General features: G+C 30.4%; 3 protein-coding genes across 3 annotated transcripts; 2 read left to right on the top strand and 1 right to left on the bottom strand.

Moving 5' to 3' along the window:
• Positions 1 to 6: 6 nt before the first annotated feature.
• LOC108729943 (WD repeat domain phosphoinositide-interacting protein 4) lies at positions 7 to 2720 on the top strand. Its single transcript, XM_018459326.1, has 7 exons — positions 7 to 38; positions 624 to 891; positions 975 to 1215; positions 1422 to 1570; positions 1675 to 1776; positions 2158 to 2276; positions 2359 to 2720. Exons 2-7 carry the CDS (start codon positions 641 to 643, stop codon positions 2466 to 2468), a joined length of 972 nt encoding a protein of 323 aa, XP_018314828.1. The 5' UTR covers positions 7 to 38; positions 624 to 640; the 3' UTR covers positions 2469 to 2720.
• A 2491-nt stretch (positions 2721 to 5211) lies between these two features.
• Positions 5212 to 7578, top strand: PIG-U (phosphatidylinositol glycan anchor biosynthesis class U). Its single transcript, XM_018459325.1, has 4 exons — positions 5212 to 5609; positions 6231 to 6433; positions 6520 to 7207; positions 7288 to 7578. The coding sequence occupies exons 1-4, from the start codon at positions 5480 to 5482 to the stop codon at positions 7539 to 7541; spliced, it is 1275 nt and encodes a 424-aa protein (XP_018314827.1). The 5' UTR covers positions 5212 to 5479; the 3' UTR covers positions 7542 to 7578.
• A 1070-nt stretch (positions 7579 to 8648) lies between these two features.
• LOC108729941 (putative helicase MOV-10) lies at positions 8649 to 14442 on the bottom strand. Its single transcript, XM_018459324.1, has 10 exons — positions 14370 to 14442; positions 13354 to 13824; positions 12798 to 12962; positions 12559 to 12715; positions 12332 to 12468; positions 11999 to 12121; positions 11554 to 11765; positions 11199 to 11472; positions 9570 to 9864; positions 8649 to 8981 (listed from the first exon to the last, which is right to left on the bottom strand). The coding sequence occupies exons 1-10, from the start codon at positions 14399 to 14401 to the stop codon at positions 8649 to 8651; spliced, it is 2199 nt and encodes a 732-aa protein (XP_018314826.1). The 5' UTR covers positions 14402 to 14442.
• Between the last annotated feature and the right edge of the window lie 662 nt (positions 14443 to 15104).

Raw genomic sequence — 15104 nt, 5'->3', positions numbered from 1 at the left:
GAGGGGCATTCATAGCCTGAGATTCAATCAGGATCAAGGTAAATTTTTTTTTAATTTGTAGTTTAATTTGTAGTTTAATCCGCAAAATACATTCTTTTTTCTTTGGCATTGAGTTTTTTTTGTAGTTACTCCCATCAGTTGGTGGGATTTGTGTATCTTTTTATCTTCTTAAGACTATATGACACCTAAATATAATCTTTCTTATACTGTTCTTGTAGTTTAAATTATTTATTTTTAAATATATATTTTTTTCCAACTTTTTTTGTATAATTGATTGTGATTCCTATCTTGATTAGACAGAAATATACTCTTACTTTCCTCTAATCCAGGCCTGTCCAATTTGAACTCAGGAGCCAAAACACAAAGCTATCGACGCAAAAAATTCAATGTGGGTAAGATTTCGCAAACTGTAAAGTGTTGATATGCATCTAAGTAATGGTTATCAACACTTTATAGTTCCTAAAATCTTACATTGAACTTTTTTACGTCGATGGCTTTGTGTTTTGGCTCAGGAGCTCAAATTAGACAGGCCTGCTCTAATCATTTCCAAAGCTTCTTATCATCATTTCTTTCTGATTATCATATTTATGATACTAAGGATTAAGATAATCTCTCTTTCCTAGGTTGTTTTACGTGTTGCATGGAATCTGGACTGAGAATCTATAATGTCGACCCATTGGTTGAGAAGGCGCATTTTGATAATGATTTAATGGGAAGTATCTCCATGGCCGAGATGCTCTGGAGAACAAATGTGATTGCCGTGGTAGGTGGTGGGAATCGTGCTAAATTTGCTGATAACACTGTTCTGATTTACGACGATCTATTGAAGAAGTTTGTCATGGAAGTCACCTTTACCAGTATCATTAAAGCAATCAGATTGCGAAGGGACAAGTATGGAATCCTCTTTTGTTCTCTCATTGTAAATTCTTGTATATTATATGTCTCCTCTATAGAAAGATATTCTTATGTTGTAGAATGATAGTGGCACTGCAGCGAGAGATACATGTCTTTTCGTTTCCTACGCCTGTCCGAAGGTTGTTAACACTTGAAACTAGAGACAATCCAACAGGCTTGGTAGAAATAGCGACGTTCGCGACAGCGCAAAGGCAATTGCTAGCCTTTCCTGGGCATAAACTTGGTAGTGTACAATTGGTGGATCTTGGAGCTACCGAAGCTGGTAGTTCCAGTGCACCTGTTACTCTTTCAGCACATCAGGTATTTCTTGCTACTTGCATTTTCCTCTTTCAACATTATAAAAATTTACATGGTTCAATTATTTTAGAATTTATTTTTAATTTTTATTTATATTACAATTACTGAAGTACTAAGCTATCCAACATCCCAATTGGTATTTTAATAAAATGAGATATGTTTTATTATTTTATTTATTATCGTATCCATATATGTTGCAATAACAATAGGGTGCACTGGCATGTCTGGCAGTTAATGGAAATGGGACCATGATCGCGACTGCATCTGTTCAGGGAACTTTAATTAGAGTGTGGGATTCTGTACGCAGGAGTTTATTGGTTGAATTAAGGCGCGGTGCTGATCCTGCTACTCTCTATTGGTTAGTATACAAGATTAATATCTAACGTTATAGCACTTTACCATAGTGCAATTAATATTAATTTTTCAGTTTTTTAATGTTTCTTAATATTTTTTTTCATTTAGCATAACATTCAGTAGAGATTCGGAATTCTTGTGTGTTTCGAGCGATAAAGGAACAGTTCATATATTTGCTCTGAAAAATACGAGTTTGAATCGACGATCCACGTATGTAGATTATATCATTTTTTAAATAAAGGCTGTGTTCAGTAGAAAACACAGCTTTATAACTATTTTAAAACTGTAATATGATTATTTAATATATTTCCATAGATCCATGAGGAATATTTAGATACATGATTGGTATTTGCATTTAAATCACATTAAAGAATTTTAAGCGTTATCAGACTAGAGATTGAGATTGAATTGAAATTTAATTAATCAGAAGAAAGAGAAAATCAATCTCAAGTTTAGTGAACTTTGCTTTGATTAAATTCCAAATTAATCTTAATCTCTAATTTAATCGCGGCTTTACATCAGTTGTAATGCTACCTTTCTATTTAATGTAGCCAAACAACTTTCCATTTGTTGTTATCTCATTTATCTCAGCTTTTCAAATATGGGGTTCTTGGGCAATTACGTCGAGAGTCAGTGGGCATTAGCTACCTTCACAGTACCTCCAGAATGCGCTTGCGTTTGTGCATTTGGGACACACAATTCTGTGATAGGTACTGTATTTATTTTGCGAAAAATGTCGCTGATACACTCTGTTTCTTTCTTTATATTTTTATTTTTTTTTTGTAATTTCAGCTGTATGTATGGACGGAACGTTTCACAAATACGTCTTCACCGCGGAAGGTAATTGCAATCGACAAGCATTCGATGTCTTTCTCGACGTGTGTGATGACGACGATTTTTAATATGAGGCCTATTACGTATGCATGTGCGTATAGTTATATAAGGCTATATACTTGCAACGAAATTTCTAGTCGGTTTACGAATGAAATTTCTTGTATGTGATATAATTGTACAGGTAATCGAATCGCTAATTACTTACGTAGAAAGCACATAAGTCATGGAAAAATCAGTGTTCTATGGAGTCTTCATACAATACAATCTTTTTTTTATGACTTATGTACTTTCCATAATTATACAGTTTTAATAAATATGAACAGACATTTATATTATATATTTTGTATAGCAAACAATCTATTTAACTTTATATCTATATTACCTATCCTTTATAGAATTTTTAGGAATATAAAAAGAAACTGCATAACATCATAACATGTAATTAACATGTTGAATAATTTTACAAGAACTTTCAACAAATTTTACAAATTTAAGTTATGAAGGTCTATCTGAGAAGGCTCGTTCTCGAATTCTTTCTGAAAAAAAAGTTAATCCAGATAATTAACTGTGCACATTTGATTGTTTATTAATAGTCTGAAGGTAGATATATACTGTATGGTTCAGGATTCAGCATGGGTCGTATCATAGTAACGTAACAACACAAACCAAAAAATCCAACGAAACCTCCAACAAATGCACCATACCTTCATCCTTTCAAACGCATAATTCCCAACGGATCTATAAGTACAAAAATCAAATACATTAAAATACATGATTTAATTTAAAGCAAACGGAAACTCTGCTCTAATCATTAGAAACAGGATCATGCCATATATTTTAAGATTACGTTTACATGGAATTTTTACATATTGTTTAAGTGTTAAGTTTATACATTTTTTTATATAGACAGTACAAGTAATGTACAATATATAAATTATTATAAATCGGATTACACAGTACAGAAAAAAGTAATTATGTTTCATGATTGTTAATATGTCTAACTTTAGTACTGATAAATAAAAATATATAATAGAGATAGAAGTTTCAGAGATTACAGTCTAGTGCAAGGATAAAAAAAACAGGCATAGATTGTTTATGATGACACAAAATATATTTACACTATATACATATAGATGTAAATTATTATTTATATTTTAATGTAAAATGCACATTCCTGATTCAAATATATTTGACTTATTTCAATAATATATTCTTGAACACAGCACACCGAGATTTAATTGTGATAACGTCACTAAAACATCGCATCGGGTCCATCGAGTCTTACCACGAAAATTATTTTGTGTTTAATTGATCATTAAATAATCTCTGATTTTTGTTTTGAGTTTTATTTACAGCATTTATAGAATCGTTAATGTCCCATACTTGTTTTCGAGGTTATGTCTCACAGTGCCAAATTGTGCCGATAGATGGCGAAAACCTGTAATTTTGTATGTTTCTCGTTAGTACACGTGAATGTATTACTTACTATATAAGCAATATTGGAAGAGTCTGTCATTGTACTTGCTTCGGCAGTACATATACTAAAATTGGAACGATACAGAGAAGATTAGCATGGCCCCTGCGCAAGGATGACACGCAAAATCGTGAAGCGTTCCACATTTTTTGCAGTTTTATATACTTATTTTCTATTTATTTAGTATCAATAAAATTGCATGTAATAAAATTGATAATTTGCCTGATAAGTTAAATGTTCTAATGATTAAACTGACAAGCAACAATTATATTTTATGATGCTATATCTATTGTTAATAGTTATTACAAAAGAATCAATATTTAGTAATGTTTTATTTAAATGTGTTAGAGTGTATGTATGTTTATATATCTTACATGAAACTTTTAGGCCTGTTCTTTTTGGTTGAACTTTTGCACTAGTTCAGCTTTCTTTCTTTTCTTTTCAGGAGGGAAGAAGAGGAACAAAGATGAATTGGTGCAAAAGTTCAATCAAAAACAACAGGTCTTTTGTGTCAGTGTCATTGAAAAATATTGACATATAAATATAGAAAAAGAGAGAGACACTCCAATCTATAATTTCCTTTAAAAAATTGTTTTTTAATTTATAAATTATAGAATACTATACTAATAAAATTGATTCGCGAAAAACCATCAATTATACATCAATAAATGTGAAAAATTTATGTACAATCATTTGAATGCTTTTTACATAAAACATTTTAAAGTTTTTAAATATTATAGTAACGTTTTATTGTAGTTTCGTTAATAAGTTTCTAGGAGTAATATTTAGCAAGTTTATTTATAAAAATTTATTAATTTTAGGATAATGGCTTAAAAACGACAATAATACAATTCAGTCATTGAGCTGATATTGCGTAGTTATTACATCTCATATATACGTAGTTTCATAATTTATTATTAAATTTATTTAATTGACAAGATCAAAATTCATATGATTCTATCAATTTCGATGGGAATACACTTGTAAGTGACATTTATTAACGACAATAGAGTAACAATTAACAATAAGAATTAAGGTACTTCGTATCGAAAGTGAGTAAATTAAATTTCCATCGAAATTGCGGCAATTCTTTTAGCGTAATCATTTATTTGGCCGTATTCTACAGAATATGTTTATTTTGTAACTGTTGGAAATTTTCTTCGTGCTCTGATTAAATTATACTTTTAGATCTAGAGGAATACTTTCTATTTCAATCTCAGCGAAAAGAAAACTTCCAACTATTGTAAAATAAACATTCTGCTGAACGCGGCTAATATGTATATGTACAAGTGCGACATATCAGGATATTCGGGAGTGTCGTATCACCGATATGTGAACACCAGTGAACGCTGTAGAAGGCGCGGCGTCTCGATCTCTTTGCATTTACAGCATGATCGCGATAATTGAAGTAGATGCGTAAGCGTATCGTGCGGATTAAGTGACGACCGAGTCGGGAAAGATCCCCAGGAGCGTCAGTTTATCGATAACGGGGTGCTCCGTCACTCTCGTCGGTGAGTATCCTGAACGCCGGTGTCACGAGAGGTTACGTCCGCGAGCGGGACAAATGAATCGATTGTGGTAGTGGGAACAGAAAGGTAAGGGATCATGTCGAGAAAGTGGTTGTCGAATTTCGCGCTGGCCGGTACCATCAGGCTGCTGATAATGAACTCCGAGTACCAGAGGATCATCGGCAATCGTGTCGAGGTGTCGACCGCCTTAAACTCTTGGAAGAGAGGTTAGTTCTCCAGATCCTGCTTCGGTACACTCTTCAGTCGTACAGGAGCACATAGTTTTGTTCGCAATTGTGCTCGACTGCTTTTATTTTAATTAAAAATTATAATATTAACACCCCAGAACTGTCGATATCTACTTTCTACTATTTAACCCTTTGGAGCTGACGTGGATCTATTGAACCCACTAGGTATACAGTGATCGTTTGGATAACAAATATTCTGATGAGTAAAAATAATTCAACTTTCTCTGTGAAGTAATGTTAATAGATAATAAAAATATTTAAATATACATAAAAATACATAAAAATAGTAAGATAATAAAATATACATTATATTTGAATTTATTACTGCTAGTTCTTAATTCTTGTATCTATTATTGAAATAATTATTGTTATTAAAATAACTTTTCAATACATTCTTTTTTATATGAATTATATCACTTGTTTTTTATTCTTTTGAAATTAATCGATACCTTTTTAGTTAACATTAATTAAATAGGTCTCACAGTGTCAGTAACTGTGTCAGATTTTGACATTAACTTTGAAGAATTAAATATCATTTTGATTAATTAAGAACAGAATGGTTTCATAATTATGAGACTTGATGTGTTTTTGGTTTTCTAGTAACTGAAGGAGTTTATCTACATAAGTTTGGCATAGACCCGTACGAGGGAGATCTATTTCACGAGACTCCAATCGGCTTGTACGTATTCACTCTGATGCAGGAGTACTTACCTCAATGGGCATTATTTCTACTGTTCGTTATCGTTGATTTAACGACTGCCCTGTGCCTCGCTATTGCAGCAAAACATTACGCAATTGAGTTGGTCGGTACAATATAGGAATTTAAATTTGTCTAGTTTAAAATCTTCTTGATAAAAGTACGTGATATTTATTTCAACTTAAATTACAGGCAACGAAAAGGAAAGAGGAAAAGGATGAGAATAAAAGGCTTAGTAAAGATGTTCCCAATACGTCTGCTCTGTACGTTTCTGCAGCGTATCTATTTAATCCTTATATAATACTAAATTGCATTGGCCTAACAACTACGGTTTTTACCAATCTACTCTACTCGATCGCGCTGGTGTCAATGACGAGACGCTCTGTGCTTTGGAGTTGCGCATCGATAGCGTTATTGACGTTGCAAGGACTCTACCCCATGTCGCTTATGGTACCGGCAACTATTTACGTCGCCACTACGGCGAAGAACAGAAAAATCGGTATCATTACGATGCTAATCGTATTTACGAGCATCCTGGCGATCCTATTCGCCGTTTCTTACTGCATCATGGGAAGCTGGTCGTTCTTGTGGAGCACCATTGGTTTCATTCTAACTGTTCCAGACTTACGTCCGAATATCGGACTGTATTGGTACTTCTTCACAGAAATGTTCGAGCATTTCAGATGGCTTTTTATCGCGTCCTTTCAGATAAACGTCAGTTTATTGTACATAGTCCCTCTAGCGCTACGGTTGCGACGCGATCCAATGTTATTGGCATTTTCCTACCTAGCGATAGCTGCCATATTCAAATCTTATCCGTGCATCGGAGACGTTGGCTTCTATATATCTTTACTGCCGCTATGGAAACACTTGTTTCAACGTGAGTTTAATTCGCGATATTTTCATTGTATTATTAAGAACGGGACGAATTATTCTAATACATCATACTTTTTTTTCTAGATATGCAACAAGGATTCATTGTAGGTTGTTTTTTACTGTTTTGTACGGTCTTTGCCCCAACTGTGTGGCATCAGTGGATCTATTCCAGATCGGCGAACGCCAATTTTTATTTTGGAGTAACATTGGCATTCGCTATAGCACAAATCTTCCTTCTGACGGACATCTTATTCGCTAGCGTAAAATACGAGTTCGCAGTTCAGCACGGTATTGATAAGAAAATTAACGGAAATGAGGCTAAACTGCTACTCGAGTAAAATAGGTTTTTTTAGAGCGAAATGTACAATCCCCTGCCGATGAACAGTGACAAGTGATACATGTCTTTGAATCATTACCATGTGAAAAAATAAATAGTTTTTTACAAAAAAATTTGTTTTTATTTCGATCGATTGATGCATGCATTTATTTTTTTAAATGCTTATAATATCACAGTACAAACTTTCTTTTAAACCTTGTTTATTTCTAAAATATATACTAAAACAATTTAGTAATTTATAATTAAAACCATAAACCATATGTTCATGATTAAAAAGATCAAGAATTTTTTATACAATATTCAGATTATATAATGACGATGCAAAGCTATATAAAAAAATCATATATAAAACTCACTATTATCATTAAATAACAATTATTGTACATTAATTACATTCCTATAGTTCTACACTCGTAAAAATATTTTGTGATATGAGCGTACTTATTATAATGCCCCCGAAAATATTTATTTTAAAGAAAATATTTCACTTAAATGTATGATTACGATGCATTTAATGCTATAAGTGCTTGGAAGCATTGATAATGCCTCCAAGCACTTATAGCAAATTAATACTTCATAATACTGATGTTTATCAATATTTTCAATTATTGAAATGATGGAACTTGATACTAAATATTGTCAAGTAATTTAAAAACAATGATATTTAACTGTTTCATACTTAAAATAACTTCCATCTTTCTGGTAACTTAAAAACAGTGACTCCTAACTGTCTTGCACTTACAAAAGACCGTACGTCTCTTGCACGTCAAGGGGAGTTACGATTTTGATGAGCTTTTAATATATTGTTTTGTAGATGAAAATAAAGGTCTACAATATAACATATTAAAAGATCACAAAAATCAGAGAACACTTGAGCTCCTTCCTTTGTTAATATTTCATAAGTGGCATATTATGCCTCATATTTTGATCTAATTAAAATTAATATAATGAAGTTTCTAAGTTTTTCTTTTAGCCCTTTAAATTTTCCCATTTCTTTGATCCACTTTGTATTAATAAAATAGTACATTACACTAAATAAATGTACAATATACATTTTGCATTCGAAATGTACAATAAATCTCCATTAAAAATCTATATTAATCAGTCGTTATTTTTGATCGGTCATTAAAATCAAGCTTTCCATTTTATGTACAAGTACGTCGAATAATGTTACAGTTTTTCTTTTTCCTTCGTTCTCGGTAACGGATAAGTTTGTTGCACTTGAAGTACTGCTATCATTACATGAATAAGCTTGAAGATTGTCCATTAATTTTGCTACTTTACTGTTCTTCTTTAACGGCAACTGTTTAAATGGAACATATCCGTTGTGCTCTTTACAATAGTCCCACAATAGTTTCCAATGTTCGTTTGTGCGTAGTATTTTTGGATTTCCTATTATTATAGTAAGCGCTTTTGCACGTGTTAAAGCAACATTAAATCTCTGCAAAGAATATATATAACTTTTTACAATGTACATACGATATATTATATATAGAACATAATATAATTTTATAAAAATGTATGGCAATTGACTCATTGTTAGCTGATCCCAAGTCTGATCCTAACTCTCAATTTATGTATAATCTTGAAAGGTTGATGTGAATATTAAATTATCAGCATAGGAAAATGAAATGAATCGTAACCACATTAAAATAGGAACTCATATCATATACAAGTAACTAGTATATTAAACTTTCTTTCTCTTTTATATGTAAAATTGGTTTATGTAAATATATTAGCACATGCACATCAAATACCGTAAAAATTAAATAAATTATAACAACTGTTGGAATGTCGTGTGGCTCCGTGTGAGAGGAATGGACTTGTAACCGACAAGTCGTGAGTTTATATCTCGTATCCCGTATATACAGAAAAAATTCGTAATCCGTACTAATTTACAGAAACTCTTTAAATCTAGGTAACTAACTAAGTTCAGACATAATGGTGCCACTCATCTCCCACATAACTATTATTACTATAACATACTATTAGTGCTCATACTTGATAGTACATGAAATCAATAACATACCTTTGGATTAGACAAGAAACCAATGTGCTCTTTGCTATCGTGTTTGAAGATTTTAGATCGTGCTGTTGATAATATTATCACATTTCGTTCTTGTCCTTGAAATGTTTCAACTGTTCCCACAGTTATATCTTTCAAACCCATAGCTGCTAAGTGATGTTTAATGTACAGCTGTTGTTGTGTAAAAGGCGTTATAATCCCAATGTCCTTTGGTGCTATCTTGCATTTCTTAAATTTAGTATTTATCAGTATATCTACGTATACCAATACTGCTAGTATTTCATCTATGTTATAGACACTGCAAATATGTTACGTTTATGTTAATACAATATCAAGTATATATAAAAGTAGTATATAAGTATAAAGTAGATAAGTATATAAGTAGATAAATATAAAAAATCAAGTGTGAATTTGAAATAGGAAGGTTGCGGAAAAGTTGTGGAACTTCGGTATTAATAAGTATGTAAAAAAGTTTGCAAGTCGGAAATTCACTTCGGGAAGAGAAAAGATCAGTTCGATCGAATCATTTTTACTATCGCTGATCAATCCTCAAAGTTTCGAAATTTTAAGTGAAATTGTGTACTAAAAAATCTCTTTTCTTCAAAACTGTGAGGCTTGGTCGAGGATAGTAAAAATTATCCAATCAAACTGATCTTTTACACACGTTAGTATTAAGGTTCCACAATTTTTCCGCAACCTCCCTATTTCAAATTCACATTTTTTATTTTTTCGACATACCCTATTTAAAATTTTTCAGTTGAACTAGGGTAACTGTCCAGATTACTATATCTGTCTCTATTAGTGTGCCTTTGTACTTAAGTAAGCCATAAAGAAAATTAGCACAAATATAAATAACAACATATTTTTTTTATTAAGTTATATTATTGACGTATACAATACCAAAGATAATATTCAATTTTTTAATTATTAAAATACAGCAAACATTTTTCGAAAGATACATATTTAGAGGAATTTATGTGAATCTAGTAGTATCACAAAATTTTAAGTGGATTCTTATTAGTGTGCCCTGTATTGGAGCTGAGAGCGTTGTGTCACGAATATACATTGAAATTGTAAGTATAATTAAAATAATGATTTATGCAATATTAACTTAAATAGTTATCTTACGCATTTACATTTATTATCTGTTTTAATAATTATGTTAAAATGAGTCAAATACAGGTAAATTGGGTATATTAATAAGGCCATCGCTCCTTGGAAGACACACTAACAGGGGCAAAAATATTCTTTTTTTTATCAAAAATATTATGAAACATTATCTTTTTTAGATTAAAAAATATTTAAAAAAAGAAATAACTGAAGAACCGACATTGATTCAAATAAACAAAATTCAAGTTACAATATTTAATAATTGATTCAATAATGAGCAAATTTTGACTTAAAGGCACACTAACAGGGACAGTTGTCTTAATTATAAGAATGAAGGTTCCTGAGTAGTCTCTATGGTCATATTGGATTGTGACGTCATAAATGAGAAATGAAATGTTGAAGTTTCTTGCGCGCCATTTGTAAATAAAGATTAAGAATTAATTCAATACGGTCGCAATGATTACTCAGAAGTCTTAAATCCTGCTTTGAGACAATAAAATTTATATACTTAAACATATCAACCTTAGAGATTCACATCTTTGTTCTGTGCCTAATATTTCTTGAAATATCATGGGAAATTTTTTATTGGGCAACTGCGACCAGTCCAATGCCATTTGCGTATCAGCTCCTCCACAGAACTTCAAATCGTTATAAAATAATTTATTTGACACAAATAAAAGATTTTTGTGACTACGGTAATTTTTTATTAATTTTGTTATATAGTTCGGATTATATTTTCCATTCTGCATTTTATACGGATCACAATCATTCATTAATCTTTCTAGCATAGATGTTCCTGTTAGGATAATAAATAGTTAAAAAAATACAATATAGATTACCATTACGCGACATGTAATACCATTTAGGAAAAACTTACCGAGCAGATGCTCAATTCTCTTGCAACAAACTACAGGTCCTAATTGATAAGGATCACCTGCGATAACAATTTGTGCTTGAAATCCAATCTCTTCATCTTTAGCTTGATTTGTTACCGCGAGAGGAATTAACATATCTGGTTCAGTTGCTTGACTTGCCTCGTCAATAATTATGTAAGAAAAATGATTCTTCCAGAAATTTTTATCAATCAATCTATAATAAACAGTAGATATTGTATATCTTCTAAAAATTTAATTTAATAATATCAATTTGATTGTGAAATATCTTTACATCTAAACAACATTCATATATAAAAATGATTAATTTTGTTTAATCATATAAAAATTGCTATGATTATTGAAAATAAAAATTTAGACTAATGTCTAAAATAATATACACATACACAAAAAATGAAAAGAATATTGAATAATATATTAAACGAATACCTTATAGATGATGATAATGTTGAAATAATAATTTTTTTCAGCAGCAGTATATCTTTTGACAAAAAAATTGTAGTGTCTTCAGCAAAATTCGCACATGGTCGGATTTCTTTATCCACAGACGACCTGTTTTTCAATGAACAAATTCAGTTTATATATTTATGTAACTTTTATCATATTTTATAAAATTTATGCCATAAATAAGCAAAATTGATTAGAAATAAAAATGATATTTAAAGATATAAATTTTTTGTGTGATATTATTTATGTTAAGAATCTCAACATAATAAAAGAAAAGAAAAAAAAGAAATCAAGAAACAAAAATAAAATTTTTACCATTCTCTTGATGGGGCATACATTCGATATATTAAGTTTATTGGAATATGTTTAATCAATCTTTTGGTGATTTCATCAGCTGCTGCATTAGATACTGTGCATACCAATATATTTTTCGTTGGATATTGTCTCACAATCTATTAACCAAAAAATTAAAATGGAAAAAATAAAAAAAAAATTTTTAAATCATTTTATTAGACTCTTTAGATCTAACACAAAGAAATTACCTGACATATAGCCTCAACCAATGTCGCCGTCTTTCCGGTACCTGGAGGACCAAAAATTATATAAGGTGCAGGGCGTGCTGTGTTATTCAATATCTTCATCACTGCTTGTTTTTGTCGTTCATTCTCCTTTATATTAGTATTTATCCATTTAATGTCACTATACAACATATACGTTTATAGTCATAATAACAATATAGTTTCAAAATATAAGTAATAAAACATTCGATTTTAAAACTTACAATTCCACATCTGTGCAATTTGTCTTCAATTGTGGATATATAATCTCACGCCAATTGCATTCACTTATTATTGTTAATGCATAATGACAGCATCTTAATGGCCAATGTTTGCTTTGGAAATTAATATTAAATCTTTTTTCCTTGTCTCTCAATGTTATTGCATTTCTGAATAATATATAAAATTAATATATAATATGTAAAATTAATTCTATCATAATTATACTATAATATATTACATTGTTATAAACACTAAATATATTTCCAAATGTTAAAACATGCAGACGTTAAGCAGTTGCAAAAGACTAAGTTTCTTCAATTTTGCTTCATATAAAGAATTTTGAATAAAAAAAATATCATTCCGTGAGAGAAATAAGTATTCCAAACAAATTCAAGATAACTTGGTAATACATTGCGATACTGCGTTCCTTGGAAAATAAAAACATAAAAGAAAAATATAGAATGAAAAAGAACCAATAATACTTTATCTCAATAAATACAGATAAAGTATATCAAAGTAGAAAGAATATTAATCCATAATAAAAAAAATATTACTTACGCAGGATGAAAGGGCTTCACTGTGACATTATTTTTTAATATTTTTATGATTTTAGCCACAAATGGTCTGTTTGCACGAGCTGTGTTTGTACTTTCATGAAAAATTGCAATATCACCTACTCCAATTAGCTTAGAAGGCTCAATATTTAAAGATGACACATTGATAATAAAGTGGTTTTCTGAATTACATTTCTCAATTGCATAATCTGACAATGTATGCTTTTTCATTTTAAGATCCAGTTCAAATTGTATTAGATACAAGCATATTTTTAATATGATCAAATAATTAGACTCGGTTATTCTTTGTACATTCGACAAACTTTCGATGCACCTTATATAATTATTATATAGATTTGAGCAGTAACTAGAACTCTGTTCTAGATACATATAATTTAATGCGTGCTTTAAATCACTTGGAAAATCAATCTCTGGTAATGCTAATGTTTCTGATACTGCAGGTACTGTACATATCCTAAAAAATTTAATGACATTAAATAACTTAATAAATTAAAATTATAAGTAAAAATTTCTTTTGTATAAAGATATGCAAAACATTAATATGTAATATAAAAGATATTATAAACTGCTCACATTATGTTATATATTATGTTATTTACTAAAATTGCAGTAGCATGTTATTTGTAACATCATTACCGTTATCATTACATTTATAATTTGGTAATAACGTTACAATTTTTCATGATAATAACAATGTCAGGGTTGGAACAGTTTTATTTTTTATTTATGAGTATTTTCATTTTTAAATCATTACATGTTTTTTCATTGAAAAAAGTAACAAGTTACTTTCGAAAAATTAATGTTCCAACTTTGGCATTATTGTTACTATTACGAAAAATTATAAATTACTAAATCATTATTACAAAAAAGTAACGGCATTACAAGTAACGTGTTATCCCTGGTTATATATTATACCACATTATATATAAAAGTTACATATTTTAATCAGATTAAAATGTTATATTTTTAATATCGTAAATAAATATAAATTTTTCTTACATAAGATTCTCGAGCTCATTTTTCTTCTGCATGATGAAAGTATATATTTGTAAAAATCGCTAAATACAAGTATCACGTTAAACCTGAAAACAATTTCATAAATACAGAAAAAATAATATTAAAATGTTTTCTAATTCTGCACAAATACATAATCAACAATCACACAAGAGAATTACGAGCATTTAATGCAAATAGCCATAAATTTTATATCGTAATATGAAGAATGTCCCTAAATGATGAAACTAATACTTTTTTTTACATGATTTGCTCAGGTATATAACGAGAAAATTTTATGTTACTATACAGAATACTTACGTTCATATGAGTTATCGTGATAAAATGAAAGCCACGTATTGCTTCAAAGAATTCTATAGTTACAAAATGCTGATAAGCTACACAATATCCGTAATCTTATCCAGTGTGCTTTATACTGTCGCTGTTACTTGCATTACTAGCAGTTATATTTTACGAATTATGAGGGGACTCCCACTGGGTGTAGGGAGTGCGTTCAAATAAAGCTGCGTTCCGTTGCACACATAAATGCGCATGAGGTGTTACTTTATCCTTGATTGACACTGTGAACAACAAGAATAAAATGATACCTCATACCAATTATGCGTGCAACGGAACGCAGTATAAGTATATTCAGAACAATTCAAACTACTTTTTGATGGAAGAAGATAGATGAAACAACTTGAAGTATGCGCAGTAGCCGCAATAATCAGAATGGCTGCG

Source organism: Mycetomoellerius zeteki, unplaced genomic scaffold (assembly GCF_001594055.1).
Source record: "Mycetomoellerius zeteki isolate Tzet28-1 unplaced genomic scaffold, Tzet1.0 scaffold82, whole genome shotgun sequence".
Lineage (NCBI taxonomy): Eukaryota > Metazoa > Arthropoda > Insecta > Hymenoptera > Formicidae > Mycetomoellerius > Mycetomoellerius zeteki.
Note: the sequence above shows the minus strand (reverse complement) of the source record. Positions and strands in the feature narration are given on the sequence as shown.

What these genes read in the sequence shown, in the direction of transcription:
- LOC108729943 (XM_018459326.1), top strand. Translation starts at nt 641, where the DNA reads ATGGAATCTGGACTGAGAATCTATAATGTCGACCCATTGGTTGAGAAG. An exon ending in ATCAGATTGCGAAGGGACAA is followed by an intron (nt 892 to 974) that starts GTATGGAATCCT and finishes CTTATGTTGTAG; the next exon opens with AATGATAGTGGCACTGCAGC. An exon ending in GATCCTGCTACTCTCTATTG is followed by an intron (nt 1,571 to 1,674) that starts GTTAGTATACAA and finishes TTTTTCATTTAG; the next exon opens with CATAACATTCAGTAGAGATT.
- PIG-U (XM_018459325.1), top strand. Translation starts at nt 5,480, where the DNA reads ATGTCGAGAAAGTGGTTGTCGAATTTCGCGCTGGCCGGTACCATCAGG. An exon ending in CTTAAACTCTTGGAAGAGAG is followed by an intron (nt 5,610 to 6,230) that starts GTTAGTTCTCCA and finishes TTGGTTTTCTAG; the next exon opens with TAACTGAAGGAGTTTATCTA. An exon ending in AACATTACGCAATTGAGTTG is followed by an intron (nt 6,434 to 6,519) that starts GTCGGTACAATA and finishes CTTAAATTACAG; the next exon opens with GCAACGAAAAGGAAAGAGGA.
- LOC108729941 (XM_018459324.1), bottom strand. Translation starts at nt 14,401, where the DNA reads ATGCAGAAGAAAAATGAGCTCGAGAATCTTAT. An exon ending in ACATTATCATCATCTATAAG is followed by an intron (nt 11,766 to 11,998) that starts GTATTCGTTTAA and finishes TGTTTATTATAG; the next exon opens with ATTGATTGATAAAAATTTCT. An exon ending in CAAAGATGTGAATCTCTAAG is followed by an intron (nt 9,865 to 11,198) that starts GTTGATATGTTT and finishes ACATATTTGCAG; the next exon opens with TGTCTATAACATAGATGAAA.